Source organism: Haemaphysalis longicornis, unplaced genomic scaffold, assembly GCF_048455015.1.
Source record: "Haemaphysalis longicornis isolate Haplotype H1 unplaced genomic scaffold, Haemaphysalis longicornis Haplotype H1 scaffold_37, whole genome shotgun sequence".
In the NCBI taxonomy this organism is placed as follows: Eukaryota; Metazoa; Arthropoda; class Arachnida; order Ixodida; family Ixodidae; genus Haemaphysalis; species Haemaphysalis longicornis.
The window spans coordinates 2,871,463-2,886,812 of NW_027526355.1; the positions used below are offsets into that span (position 1 = coordinate 2,871,463).

Below are 15,350 nucleotides of genomic sequence, written 5' to 3' on the forward strand. Positions count from 1 at the left end.
TGGAAGACGCTGATACATTTGTGTATAACCTCATATTTTTCCTTAAATACGTCTGACGCTTACATGGTAATAGGTAACGTGGACATGTGCGAGCCATGAGAGCGTTTTGGATTTGGCGATGGTGCGGCCAACGTAGACTTCGGGTTCAAGAATTTTTAACCTGTTTTCTGACAGAAATTCCAAACCAGTTACAGCCAGATAGCGGCCGAAATTTGGCATTATGTAGCCCAAGCAATCGTTCTTAGAATTTTAATAGTCATGGGCTTTCCTTAATATCCGTAGCTCCTTTTTTCGGACGTATTTAGTCGACCAATTAGTATAAATCATGGTTCTGTAATGATCTGAGGAAATCGTAAGCCTAATAATAATAACGGAATTTATAAGCATGCGACATACGGTCCCTATGATATTTCGCTCGATCTTGCCTTCCGTAATACAAAACCGACAAATGGGTTTCTACGAAATCGCGCTGTGTTAGTGTAATGAACAAGTCTTATTTTCTTTACTGGAACCCGAGAGTAAATCCTAGTGCTACTGTGTGCACGAATTACTCGAGTTGATATGAAACAACCAAAAATTCAATGGGCACACACAATAGCAACAAATGCACCAGTACCCCTACGCCCGTAAATCCAGGGAAGCATTCAGCGTTCATATGCTGGCGACTGTTTGATCACTGATTCGCGATTATCGCAACATGTTATAGGAATTCCCGTGCCGATGGCTTACGTAAAAGTCTGCGGATAACAGAAAGTTGCTCGAGGTGGTATATACATGGTATTTACATGTTACGCTATATGTCAAGATGCACACACACCACCGTTGGATCGTAGCTTGAACCTAGACACATCCCGCCACCTCGAATTGAATCACAATATCGATAGTGATTTCGCTCCTAAGCAAGGCCTTCGCTGCTGAAACCCGGCTTCATAGTTCCAGGCTGGAGAGCTTGGGCGCTTGCACGTCATAGTTAGTGCAAATCGAAGTAGGCAGCTGCTCCGGAGGCACAGGAGAGACATTGGAAGGTTGCATGTATATTCAAAGGGTTTCTGCCTACAAACGCTGAAGGTTTTAAATGTTTAATAGAATCTAAAATTATGCGCGCTTTCCATAAACTCAAGAAGTTTATTTAATTAGTGTAAAAAGCTATTTTTTAAAATCGAAGCGTCGCGTAAATACCTCAAAGCTAGTGCTCTGTCGTGGCGAAGTTAGCCTACTATCCAATATGAGTGAAAAGAGAACCAAGACAATTGCGACGTAAAAACTGTCTTGTTACTCTCAAAAATGCCTTCAGATCACTCACCCGGCTCCATATTAAGGTAGGATTTTTCTATGGCCTTAAAGTCTTCCTTCACATGCCTGTACGACCAGTTCTGTGCGCCATATTCACTTTCCCAGCTGTTGTAGTCTTCAGGATTCCCTCTTGAGTATACCATAAAGTTCAAGGAACTGGTTCCTCCCAATGTTTTTCCTCTTGGCAATGTGTTGATCTAAGAAAAACGGTAGAAAGGAGCACTGATGCCTCCTAACTAAGAGATGGTGATGACGTAATAAAAACGTGAATACTTAGAGATAATTTGAAACGAGCTAAATTTTAGAAACCACTCATGTAGTTTATAAAATAAAAATTTGCCTACGAAACATAACAAATCAATGCAACTCCGACAAATTCAAGAAATGGTAAACTATATTTAGAGACCCGTGTACAATATAAGCTATCGTAAAAATAATCGGCAATTAATATTTTTAAAATTTAACTGATCAGACATCCGAATAAAACGTTGTACGGAAGATTCTTTTCTGCTCGCATAAAAAGTTAGGAATATTTTATCTCATTGTAATAAATGCTGGCCTCTAAATGAATTTGCAAACTTTGAACACCCATAATGGTCACTGACACATAGGGGTGAACGTGGCTGCGCGATGTAATACATACATACATACACACATAAATCCATCCATCCAGCCATCCATACATACATACATACACACATGCATACATACATACATACATTCATACATACATACATAATACATACATACATACATACATACATACATACATACATACATACATACATACATACATACATACATACATACATACATACATACATACATACATACATACATACATACATACATACATACATATTGCTACGATACATTGAAACCCACGCTATCGGCCGCATTAAGCTTTGACACCAGTGACGAGGCGTCGTCTCGCAATACTGTGCGTTCGGCAAAAACCCAGAGTTTAGGCTTCGGCAGGTGGCACTTGTATCACTCGTATTGATGCAATTATGGAAGGTCGATGTAATGCCCACAAGACAATTGCTCAAATCGAAAATGTCCTGTTAACGCAACCAGGCAGTAGATATTATAAGCTTGTAGCGGTAGAAGATCCCATGCTAACATTCCGGCAAAGTCACCAGTATTACGCAATACGTCTTGTTTGTTGTCTGCGGAACCTTCTGAAGGGTGACGCCAAGATGGTACGGCCGTAACAGTAACGTGACCAGGGTGACAGCAGCTGGGGCAGATAGGCCGACCATCGAGTGCTAACTCACCAGGAGTGCGAGGTCAGAAAAGCGGTGGGAAGTCATAGCCTGCAGGTAGGCCAGTCTTTGGACAATCAGAAGAGAACCCCTCACAGAGATCATGGCTTCTTAATGCCTACACGGAGTAAAGGCCCAGGTTGGCGACATCGTCTCTAACAACGGTCAGTAATACTGAGATGGTTGAAGCATTCCGGTCATGACTTTATTCAAGAGAACAAGCTGTGTTCACGGGCTCAATTTCAGCGGGTTGGATACAGGCTTGTTGGTGGGAGGCATTTTTGCGTGTGAGAAGAGGGAGAGTCAATTTAATGGGAAACGATAATGTTAGTCGAGTCGTCGCGCTGCCTTGTTACACCAGATGCTGGGGAAAAAGAGAGGAAAACACAGCACCAATGAAATAGTCACAGACAGACAGAAGTTATTCCCAAAACTTTTCCAGGATTGTGCTCCTACGCAACACCGAAAAAACTTTGGTGTCGCATGCGGCCTCACTGAAGAACGACCATTGACCAAAAACAGATCTGAACTCAAACACCGCATCAAGCGGACTGTGCAAAGGTAGTACGAGTTTCTGCCTGCGCCCGATGTACTTTGAACACGTGCTTACGACATCACGGATTTGTTCTCATGTGTCCCAAGCGGAGCAAGTAGGTGAAGACGCCCGCTGTATTTTGCAGAGGTACTGTCTAGGGTATGCCACAATCAAGTGCAGCCAATGTAGAATGACTTCCCCGCGCTTGCTAAGCACTGGTGGCATCCCGAAGGCGCACATGATGTCGAGCTCTTCCAGAGGTGCTTATTGCTGCTTTGCTTCAGTCAAGATAGACCCTCTTACATGTGGTGTAAAATGCGGGTATTTTTTTAATTGAAACAAGGTTTATTAGATCCTGGTGAATGTCATACAACACAATATACAGAAAGAGGTCCCAAAGTAAACACTGTAGTGGGACCTCTTGTTAGTAATCGCGAGAAGTGATATAAAAAGGTACACAAAATGCAGTCGGGTGAACAGTAGATAAGGTGAAAATACGACAAACAAGGCTAATAAAATATTATACCTTTGTGTGACAAATATTTTCGAAAACCGAATATATAATTATACAGTGCAACTGATTTAAAGGTTGGTCATGAAGAACATAGGCGTAACAATGAATTTTCTAGGTAATCACAGTAAAAAACAGACCACAACAATTAGCGGGATAAAAATGTCCTGAGTAAGTGAATGAAGAAATAGGCTACAGATCTTTAAGTTCAAGGGGGAGGCTGTTCCAGTTATTTATACCGTTTGTTTTCCATAGTTTGTGCGCACTCTTGGAAGCAGATAGTTGTGTTGAAGTGAGAACCGTGTGTTCTTAGGATTGGTAAATTGCTTTCTATTGATTATGTATAAGTATTCCGAATTTTTCGTTAAACGGTAAGCAGATATTCCCAGGTTATACAGAATGAGTTTGTCAATGGTAAAAACGTTTAGTTTCCGAAAAAGTGGGGGCACATGCGCGTTGTACTGGCTGGATGTTATCAGTCGAGCCGCTTGGTTTTGAACGTGCTGAAGGGGAGTGAGGTGCGAATGATAAGTAAGACCCCAAGACACGATACAGTAGTTGATGTGACTATGAACAAATGCATGTGACAATGAGCGTTGATAAGCTAAAATATTGACGCGCTTTTAGCAAAACTCTAATACCATATGCCGTATTCTTTTTAAATACTGAATGTGAGCAGTGAATTTAAGGGAGCAGTTCAGTTGAACACCGAGAAACAAGCATTAATTGTTTGGGAATATGGGGTGGGAGTTAATGAGTATGGTCACATTATCGTGCCTGAGCTTACGGGAACTAAATAACATGAATTGTGTTTTGCATGGATTAATTACTAGCTTATTCATGTCGCACCACATGCTAAGTTTCCGAAGCTGCTGTGTTATTTCATCGATATTTTCGTGAGCGGTGTAAATGGTTGTGTCGTCAGCATAAAGTAGGCAATCGGCTGGAGTTGTTAGGCAGTTTAGGAGGTCATTAATGTAAATTAAGAATAAGATTGCACCAAGGATAGACCCTTGCGGTACGCCTATATTTACAATTTTTATATCCGACATTGCACCTGATACGTTGACGGTTTGTTCTCGATCGAACAAGTAATTCTTAATGAGGTTTAAAGGGAGACCGATTATACCATATGAGGATAATTTTTGAAAAAGAATGTCGTCATTTATGGAATCAAATGCCTTACTAAAATCTATGAAAACGGATCCGACTACTTTACCTTCATCGATTGCCTTCTTAAATTGATCAGTCAGAGCTATTAGAGCAAGATTAGTGGAGTAACCGGTCCGGAAACCGACCTGTCGAGGCTTCAGAATTACGAACTTAATGAGGTAGTTTAAAAGACGTTGTTCAATTAGCTTTTCAATCATTTACTAAAAAAGGAAGTATAGAAATTGGTCTGTAGTTATTCATGGCAGTCTTATCCCCCTTTTGAAAACAGGAATTAATTCCCTTCTTTTCAGCTCTTGTGGGAAGACAGCAGTTTTAAAAATTACATTTACAATGTAAGTTAGTGTATCAGATATAATATGAACAGTATCCTTGATGTAGCGCGCATGAATGTTATCAAGGCCGGCACTGGTTGTTTTAAGATTAGTGATAGTAGAATTAACTTCACTGAATGAAACTCTGAAAGAAAGAATGATTGTGAAACCTTTCGTTGTGCAGAGGTAAATGGTGCATTCGTTACATTTGATGTTGTCGAAAAAAAATGAGCTGAACGCATTAGCGATTTCTTTGTTTGTGCTGAGCGAAAGACCATGGTGTTGTATTTCTGAGATAACATTCTGAGGAGCATTGTTATTCAGAAATTCGTTAATGATACGCCACTGCTTTCCGCTGTTACTACCGGTTTCACTTATTCGTCCTTCGTAATATTTCTTTTTAGCGGTTTTCAGCACTAGCGTCGAAGTAACAGAATATTTTTTGTACCGCCTGAGAAGCGTGGCGTTGAAAGGTTGCCGCTTAGTTTTTTTTTTTTTTGTACAGGTTTTCTTTTTTACGCATGCTTTTGTGCAATCCGGGAGTTAACCAGGGGTTCTCAGGGAAAGAGTAGTTTTACGACATTTTACTGTCGATGTAGATGACGTTATGCAGTTGTTTATTATCGCCGTAAATTCACTGTACGATGACTGAGCATCTTGACACGACAAGACTCGGGACCAGGGGGCGCATGACATTACCTCTCGGAATTGGTGTTTGTTGAATATTGTTCTGTATGACTGATCTTTCGAATAGTGTTTTGCACAGTGAAAACGAAGGGCTATTGGATAATGATCAGTAATGCTTGCTCGAATGATGAACGCTTCAGGTGGGGTGAGGGCATTTGTTAGCGCGTGATCAATAACTGTCCCTGAGTTGGTGCTCGAAGAACGGGTTGGTGCGTGAATTAGTGTCTCATATCCATAGCCAAGAAAGCAATTAGTGTATTCATTAACGTGCGCGACCGAGTCATCTAGAAGGTTTATGTTTATATCCCCTAAGATCACGACGTTTTTTTTTCGTTTGACAGAGAATACAGGAGATCATCAAAAGCGGAACAGAAGTTTGAGATAGGAGAGGTCGGCAAACGGTAAATGCAGCCAAAAACGGTTTTCTTGTTATCGTTAAAAAAATTAGTACTATCACCTTCAATCCATACAGATTCGCAATCCGGTACATTAACAGAAAGGTCAAGTGTACCTTTATTAGTTACACTACCTAGTACAAAAATGGCTGATCCACCATGGCTTGAATTTCGTCGGTGGCAGTATTCTGCGGTATAAGACGGGAAGCCATACAGGTTCTTGTCACTTTCTGATAGCCATGTTTCCGAGACACAAATGACAGAAATGAGGGAGGTCGTTGACGAAAATAAAGTGTGAAATTTGTTGTAATGTTTGCGGAGGCTACGGGCGTTAACGTGGACAGCAGAGTAGCACGTGTGGTTACTGATCGATTGAAATTCGTTCAGTCCAATATAGGCCATATTTTGCTGGTGTTTGCTTATTCGGGTGCCATATTAACGGAAGATGGAAAGGTCAGCCTCGTTGCGAATACGGTGAACTTTGCTGTCTTCGGTTTTCGTGGCCTTAATTTGGCAATCTTCGGTCCAGAGAAACCGCCAGTTGTTTTCTTTTTTCAGGTTTAGAGCCTTCCCAAACAAACGTTTGTTGGCAGGGGTGAGGTGGTCATTAATGTAGACCGGTTTTGGGTCAGCACCGTGAAAGTTGATTTCGTCTGTTTGCAGTCGTGCCTTCCGCGCCTTCGCGACGAATTCAGCCTTTTTGGCGTGAGAGCAAAAGCGAACGATTAGGTTTTTGACATTTCCCTTAGCAGGTACTCGGTGCACGACATCAAGGTCAGCTTCGGAAACAGGAATTTCTATTTTTTCCGCGATTGTTTTCACTATTCCCACTGCATCTTCCCCTTGCGTTTCCGGAACTCCCCTGATTTCGATATTATTTTTCCTTGAGTATTGTTCAAGTTCAGCTACTCTGCTTTCCAGTTCTTCGTTGCGTGCATTTAGCCTTTTATTGGCAGCCTTAAGCTCTTCCAGTTCAGACTTTACTTGTTCCACTAGGTCATTCAGCATGGTCATGCTTTCCTGGCATTCAGCGACTTCATTCTGCAGGGGTTCATTCCCCGAAGCGGACTCAAGCTGCAACTTGGACAGAGCGGAAGAAACGGCTGCCTCCACAGCTTTGGACACCCTATTGTCAAACGACTCCTCTAACTCCTCTATTCCCTTCGCCAGTTCAGCATTGGTTGGCATGGTTACACCACAAAAGCACTGCAGCAGCAGCAGTCGCAACACAAAAGGGGTAACTAAGAATGCGAGGTACAAACGAAAGTGTGCAAATCTGTGTGTAAAACGGGTGGAATTTAACAACAGTCACCGGCCGCGACCGCTGCTGCTGCAATGGTGATGTGGCCGCAACCTTTCTTGTGAATGAGATTGAGCAGCCTTTTAAACGGAGACTGTGGGCAGATGAGGCGGCTTTTAAATGCGGAGCATTTCTTAGGCTCGCCTGGTCCTCCGTCGTTGATGGCGGCGCCGTCCACACGCTCACTGCGCATGCGCAACTCTCCTCCTTACACCCACAGCTCCGCGATACTACACTATAAAAAAAAGAAATAGTTAGCGGCGCCCGGTTTCCATCCCACGACTCTCTGGCCGCATCGGGAGGTACTCGGTGCTCTTCCCACAACGCTACAAATCCGGGACAGGAGCAAGTGCTACGAACGCGCCTTATGTCCTTGACTCATTCAAACTACGTCAAGAAGCTACTGATACAACGAAGGCACGCGAAGCTGAACGTCAACGGAAACAACGAACTGAAAACTTTAGAGGGGGATGCTGAATTTCCCGTGGGAAAGCTGTGGCGGGAAGCGCCACGCGCCTTGCAGCTCAACCAGCCCCGTCCGCAGTGCCTCTGATGCTGATTGTGGCAGGATGCCCCTAGGGATTGGCCAACGAAAGAATCCATCACGAGATAGGTTCGCGTTCAACCACCGTCGTCATCTTTCCGTAGGGGAACCGCCGAAGAAGAAGAACGAGAAGACAAAGCTGCGAAGAGGAGGGCGTGTACATTGCTCTCAGCCGGTGCACCAATGTCAACAACCTTTACCTCACCAAAGCTGACGGAGACTACCGATTCTACCACAGAGACAACATCGAGAAGAACATGATGGACGAGTTTCGCACCTCGAGAACCACCGCCTACTCACCGTAACACAACAGCACTTGCGTGCCTTTGCCACCGGTGTGGACCCGGACGCGGAATTCCCTCTGGCGCTAGTAAAAACCAGATCACTCAACATAACGGCAACACAATGGAACCACACGGAACCGCCACGATGCTTCGCATCCTCATCAGGGTTCCCCACGGGAAGATGGTGTAATTTTTTTTCGGCTGTGACGTTGCCGGCAACTCCACAGTCTGCAGGGAGCCAGTGCAATTCCAAGCTGTGCCCCTTTGTATTGCTACTAGGCGGAACAAAATTGATTTCGCAGTCAGCCGTTCTATTAAAAGTGTTTTTAAGCTCTAAAGTGGTCACCAGGAGAAGGTAAAGAAACACAGCTTGGCCGGCTGCATTAAAGTATACTGAAAAGTAGCGCGTAGTCGAGCCAGCTCAGTAAATGTCATAGTTGACTTGTGGCTAAGCGGGGCGCTGATGGTAGTGAGCCACGAAAGGATCGAGATCCCTATTGCTGCAATGTCGCCGTCACTGAGCATGTATTATACATGTGATTCTGGCCCCTGTATTTGTTTATGTGCAAAATTCAATGCACTGCTCCATTGCACAGCTAAATCCGGGTTCAGTGGTGGTAATTTTTTATTGCAGAAAACAACCAATGAGAGTGAGGAGAAGAGACTGCTGGCTGATAGGCACAGCATTCTCTACATCAGAGACACAGGCAGCAGCTAGTGGATGCCCAGGTTGCCTTGCCAGAGCGCACACGCGTGTGCTAGGTTGTTTGTTTCCTTGCAAATCCGTGACCGGAAACCGTCTGATCGCTGTCGTGTTGTCCCGTGGAGCATATGTTGCCCGCTTCTCACCTCATTAGTGCGAAAACTTCCTTGGGCGATAGATATCAGGCGTGAGAACAGCACCCTTCAACAAAGCGATGTTAGGTGGTGGTAAAAGGCCATTTGCAGGCTAAGCTTAAGGAGAATATATGTACATGTCAATACTGAACAGGTGCAGCATCCGATGACAGAATGCTTGAAAGAATTCGAGCCACAGCGCAGTCGTTCAACATACGCCTCTCTGTGTTGAAGGCTACGCAGTGTCTAGGGTGCCGTCCGATGGCATTCTAGCTGATCGCTGAAGCAATGGCTACAGTACCGTCAGATGAAATTGGAATATTTAAGAGTAGGATATCACCTGCCAAAGCGTCTGTCATTGTCGTGCAGAGGATCCGTCTTAGCTTCTCGATTCCAAGGACGGCGGTTTGCGACCGGCTCTTCCCTCGGTTGTTTTTTTTTACACCAACCCACTGCAAACATACGCCGATATACTCGCCCGCTATAGGAAAAAGTGTCGCAAAAACACATTCTCGAACACGCCCTTCTCTCGTGATGAAGGGACTATCTCCCGGTGACTACAAACTCCTACCCACATAACACCCTTCTAGATGCCATGAATATCACGCTACATCTTGCTACATCCTCCTAAGACCCCGCGTGCAATGTATGGCACATTCAGAATTAGGCTCTTCGTAAACAATACAAGCTGCAAGCGAAACCAAAACAGTGTTTCCAAGCTACAGTAGAGACCGGTGGTTCCTAGAGTTTGTGTTTCATGCAACTGTACTTGCGAGGTGGCGCTCATACTAACAAACAAAATTGGCGTTTTTCAGTTCGGAGGTTTTCTATCGACGCCACCAAGTAAACCCGTTCTCATGTATTTAAAAATGCTGTGACGCCCGCGAATTTCGTTTTACGAGCTCACAAAAGACTAAGGTCTCATATGCCACCGCTATTTCCGCCCTCACTTTTCTGTTTTCTTCTTTATTTCACCAGTAAATTCGATGTGCAACAGATTGCACGTCAGGATAATGTTGCATCTTTGCCACTACATTTAGCAGAACTCATTACTTTGATTTGCACTTTCACTATTTTAAAATTAGGGGTGTTTTTGTGCAAATAAATAATAAAAAATCGCTTTAGATGCCACCGATGCCTCTTCCCTCGATATTCTTGATAGGACTGCGGCAATAGGGACAAGCAGCACGAATTTCATGCTGTTTCTTTGATGCTGGGCTTCCTTTCCCCTGAAAGATTTCACATCTAAGACTTGACATCTGAGATTTCAAGATCTAAGATTTCAAAATATAAGATTTAAGCCTTGATGGCTTGCCAAGCTAAACTTCTTCAGGCCTGTCAATTTCAGCTTTCCAGAACGAACTGATCCAATGTGCACTCACCGGAGAAGGGAATAATTTGCTTGTCAACTCAGATGTTTGGTGAGCACGGCATAGAGAGGCAGGCGTTTCTAATGACGAACTTTCCATAGCCGATTGGCTTCTTCGTCTCTGTCAGAAATAGGGAGGCACACACACACATACACACACACACACACACACACACACGCACAGGCACAACCCACAAACAACACACAACCGACGCACACACAAGCCACAGACCACACACACGCACACAACCCACAACACAATGCACACACAACACACATACACACATGATACACACACACAAAACACCACGCACACAACACCCACACTCACGCACACGACACATCACCAACACTCACGCACACAACACAACACACGCACGCGCGCACACGCACGCACGCGCGCACACACGCACGCACACGCACACGCACAACACAACACAACACATACGCACTGTAAATGGCATCATGCTACTTGATTTTTTGACCACTTATTCCCAGTGCGCAATATATTGCACATCTGATACCTTCTCAACGAACCGTCATAGAAAATAAAGAATGGCATCAGAATTATAGCTGTAGTTTGGTAAATTCAATTATCTAAAAGAAATTAACTTCTTTTTACTTCGTCATGTCTCGGGTCTCAGGAGGCAATCCTACCTCTAACCAGGCACTGTGCATCACAAGGTATGGGAGTGCCAGCAATCACCTTCCCTCACCCCAACCCAACCCCTACCTACGAGCAGCCTGTGGAGCTACTGCCCAGCTCCGATGATAATAATCACGATTATTAGTGGACCTCCCTTTGAACTGGGGCGTCGGTTGTTAGCAACCAACTCGCCTAGTTTATTCCAATTACTTGCCCTACTCCTAGCTAACCTAATATATCTGCTTCCTCACCCATCTCCTCCTTACCCTGTATTACACTCTCATCGCTCCCACCCCCTTTTTTCTCCCCCTCTGTTCTCAATTCTCAACGTGAAAATTTGGACGAGTTGGTGATGCAAGTTGAGCCACAGCGCAAACGACGAGGCAAAGGACGATAGCAAGAGGGCATACGAAGCGCTGAAAGGACACACGAGGGCACAAGAAGTCTCCTGTTCTTTGTATCGTCGTTTGTGCTGTGGTTCAACATCTAAATTCTCATCCGTATGAGTACTCCGCCTGCGTACACATCCCTTCCCTACTTTTCCTTCACCACTATTCCAGTCACCTCTTCGTCACCTTTATGGCCTTGAAGTTGAGGTTCCCCCTCGCCCCAAATCCCAAAGCCTCCGCCAACGTCGGTTCCCCCTCCCCCCACGGTTTTCGTATCTCTGTGCAGCCCCTGCAAATATCGGCTAACGCCGTCGGATAACCATCAGCTATGGTGATAATGACGATGATGATGATTAGGGGCTATGCCATTGATAGGGGGTGTTGGTTGTTAGCAACCGACTTGCCTGTTTTTATTCCACTTACTTGCCCTAACCTAATTGATTTGCTTACCTAATAGATTTGCTCCTCCTACATGTCCCCCTCACCTTTGTTTTAAAGTTTATCGCTCTCACCCCCTTTTTCTCCCTCCGCTCTTCCAAATTCTCATCCGTATGATTACTCCGTCTGCGTACCCATTTCCCCCCTATTTTTCCTGCACCACCATTCCAGTCGCCTTTTCGTCACCTCTAGGGCCTTGAAGTTGAGGGCCCCCCTCGCCCCAAATCCGAAAGACTCCGCCAACGTTGTTTTCCTCCCCCCGCGGTTGTCGAATCTCTGTGCAGCCCCTGACAATATGGTGTATAGTTTCCCGATCACTGCCGCAGCATGTACATATTTCGTCCTGCTGCCTGTAGATACCTGTGTATGCTCGGGTTCTCAGGCACCCTGCCCATGGTTCGAAGAGTAATGCACTGCCTCTCGAATTGTCATAGAATCCTTCGTTCTTAATTTCCAGTTTCTCTGTCCTATAAGTCTCCAGGGTTTCTTCGCTTCCATTCTCATCCGCGTGCAGCGCCATCTAGATCTACAATATGCGCTTTGTTGCGCGAAGCTAGATAACACCGCTATTTTATTTAAAACTCAAGCCAGGGTTCTGACTTCTTTCAAAGCTACGCCTTCTATAAACAGTGTGGGGCGACTCTGATTTTCTCTGTGCTCGGCTCTTACACTGCATGGTCTTTTCTACGCACAATAATCCCTCGTTGTAACGAAGTCAGCGGGACAGCGAAACGTTTTTTACAAGTGGTATTTTGATTTAAGCCCGTGTTTCGAAGAGCAGCGCTCTGCCTCTCGTACATCCATAGAAACAAACCTTCCTTCCTAATATTTTCGCTTCCATTCTTTGTGCCCACTTTGCCGTCTCTGCTGCCCTTACCTGCTTTTTAACTGTTGTGGAAAGCCCACTTTCCCTACCGCTTGGTCAGCTGTAGGTCCTCCGTCTTCATCGCATATCCATCCTCCTCATATAAGGTACCTAAACACCCTTGCGGCCCCTTTTTCGCCCTCCATGTCACGAAGTCACTCTTCAAACTTTATCTTGCTCTGCGCCTCCCTCGCCTCGAAAGACGATCAGTCCATATCCCCCAGTACCGCTTTGTTTGTAGCTTCGCTGTGGGCCCCTAGGGCCACAGCGAAACTCTATAAACTATTATAGCCGCGTTCCGTCTTCCTTTCGTCTTAAGGTGAGCCTCATGCGCGCGCGTGTAATGTTCGCTGTCGTTGAGCCATTCTCCTATACATATATATATATATATATATATATATATATATATATATATATATATATATATATATATATATATTGCTCTTTCACCTGTGGTATTTGTACTTGTGGCACTGATAGTGTTTTGTGCTCCGCGCCGTCGTTAAAGACCATGATCCCCGACATTTCTCTGCTAAGGATGGCCATCTGCCCGTTTTTCATGTATGATAAGTAGAACCCCAGCGTACTGACCTCTAGCTTCCTTTCTAACCAAGCCATGTAGATCATGCGCAGCAGTGGTGAGAGAAGACATCCTTGTTTCAAACCCTTGTAGGTATAAAGAGGCCTATTGTATCTTATCCCCTCCCACATTTTGCGCTTGGATCTCCCGGTATAGCTCCCTGACTAAGCTAATGAATTCTGCCCGCATTCCCTCGTCCTCCAGGATACTCCGTAACCGTTCCCTGTCAACATTATCATACGTCGCTTTAATGTCCAGAAAGGCCAACCATAAATGTCGGTTTTGCATGTTCGCCACCTGTATTCATTGGCTGACTACAAATATGTTGTTCTATAGTCTTCAGTCCTTTCAAAACCAATTTTGAAGTTCCCCTATAACCTTATTTTCTTCTGCCCACTGCTCTAGTTTTCTTCTATTTTCTTCCACCCACTGCTCCGATCTCTCACACCAGTAATGACCGGTGGAGAGGGCTCGGATGGCCAGCACAGTCCAAGGCATTCTGGACTAAAGAATCCTCCCACCTGGCCGCTGCCCTAATATAACCACGTCGACTCAAATAAAATTTATTCTTCATCATCATCTATTAATGCTAAGATCGCCAGTCAGAACGCGCGTCACAGACCTCGAAAACACCTCTCTGAGACCGATGCGCGAAGGGGGAGCGGCACCCATCAAACCCACCAAACCTTACTTCCGTCCATCCTCGGCGGACAGTTTCAAAGCTCCTGCGGACCATGCTTAATTCCCTTAATCAGACCACCCGTAAGCCTGACGAACTTACCGTCTGGCAGTGGATCTGCCGAGGGTTTCGGCGCAAGCGAGCGAACCTCAAACATCACATAAAACTTAACCACTCGGACGCCTTTCCTGGTGTAATTTGCCTCCAAGAAACTGGCGCTTCTGCCAGGCTCCAAAATTACAAATCCTTCTTCGACATGGAGGAAGACAAAGCCGTAACATCATCCAAATTAAACCTGGCTGTCACCACCCTCGTTAGGCGCAACCTCACGGCCATGCGCCACGAGACCAGCGCGGACACAGCGTCGGCGGCTCACGTTCTCGTAGAGTTAATTCCAACCAGAAAAAAGGACTGTGGTAGATTGTTTGTCCTAAACGTATATAGCCCGCGCAAGAACAACTCCAAATTCATCAACCTCCTAAAGAAAACTCTCGAAATCTCCCGTGGCCACGCTTTACTTATGTAGGCGACTTCAATGCCCACCATACCGAGTGGGGATACAAACGGGACACCGTTAAGGGTCGTACCCTTTGGCTAGACGCCCAACAAGAAGGTCGCAGCCTTGTTACAGACCCATTGTACCCAACCCGAATCGGCAAGAGTGTGAGTGGAGACACGACGACTGATCTATGCTTCACTAAACACATGCCGAGAGAGGCCACGTGGCTTAACACGCAAGAAAATCTTGGTAGCGACCATTACATCGTAGCCATCACAAGCGTTTTCGGCGGCGTTACGTATAAATCTGGAAAAACGCTTCGACTGGTCGACTGGGACGCGTTTCGAAAAATTCGTGCAGCAGAACAAGCTATGTTTCTGCATATCGGTGTGCTATTCCGCGTATCCACTCCGTTAGGTTAAAGGATTCAGGTGTTGGGTTGAAGAGAAGTGCTTCCGTGCGGGTACTTCGGAATCGGTGCCAATTGATTCTTGTGTGCGGTCGGGGTTTTTTTCACTGTAAGGGGTGCTGTAGCAGTAGTTATGTTAACGATGTAATGGTAACTGCCTAGGGTATGGTCCAAACGTTGCCACGTGGTGCGGTGGGTACGTTTGGTAATGGAGAGGTCTGAAGATGTGTCTCGCTGTCTTCGGGTGCCGTCCCGGTTGGGCATGCATCTTTCATTTTCAATGTTGAGGCGGTGATGCTGTACTGTTTCCAATAAGAGTCTGCCTTTTTTTTGTTCTGAGT

The 15,350-nt window shown here is 45.1% G+C and overlaps 1 protein-coding gene across 1 annotated transcript in view; it reads right to left on the reverse strand.

The window, feature by feature from the left end:
• The window catches only part of LOC144178001 (ecdysone oxidase-like), a 132,430-nt gene that overhangs the window by 80,753 nt on the left and 36,327 nt on the right, over window positions 1–15,350 (reverse strand). The window contains exon 3 of the mRNA XM_077705548.1: window positions 1,304–1,490. Within this exon, the coding sequence (XP_077561674.1) occupies window positions 1,304–1,490 (187 nt within the window). The remainder of the gene's footprint in view (window positions 1–1,303; window positions 1,491–15,350) is intronic.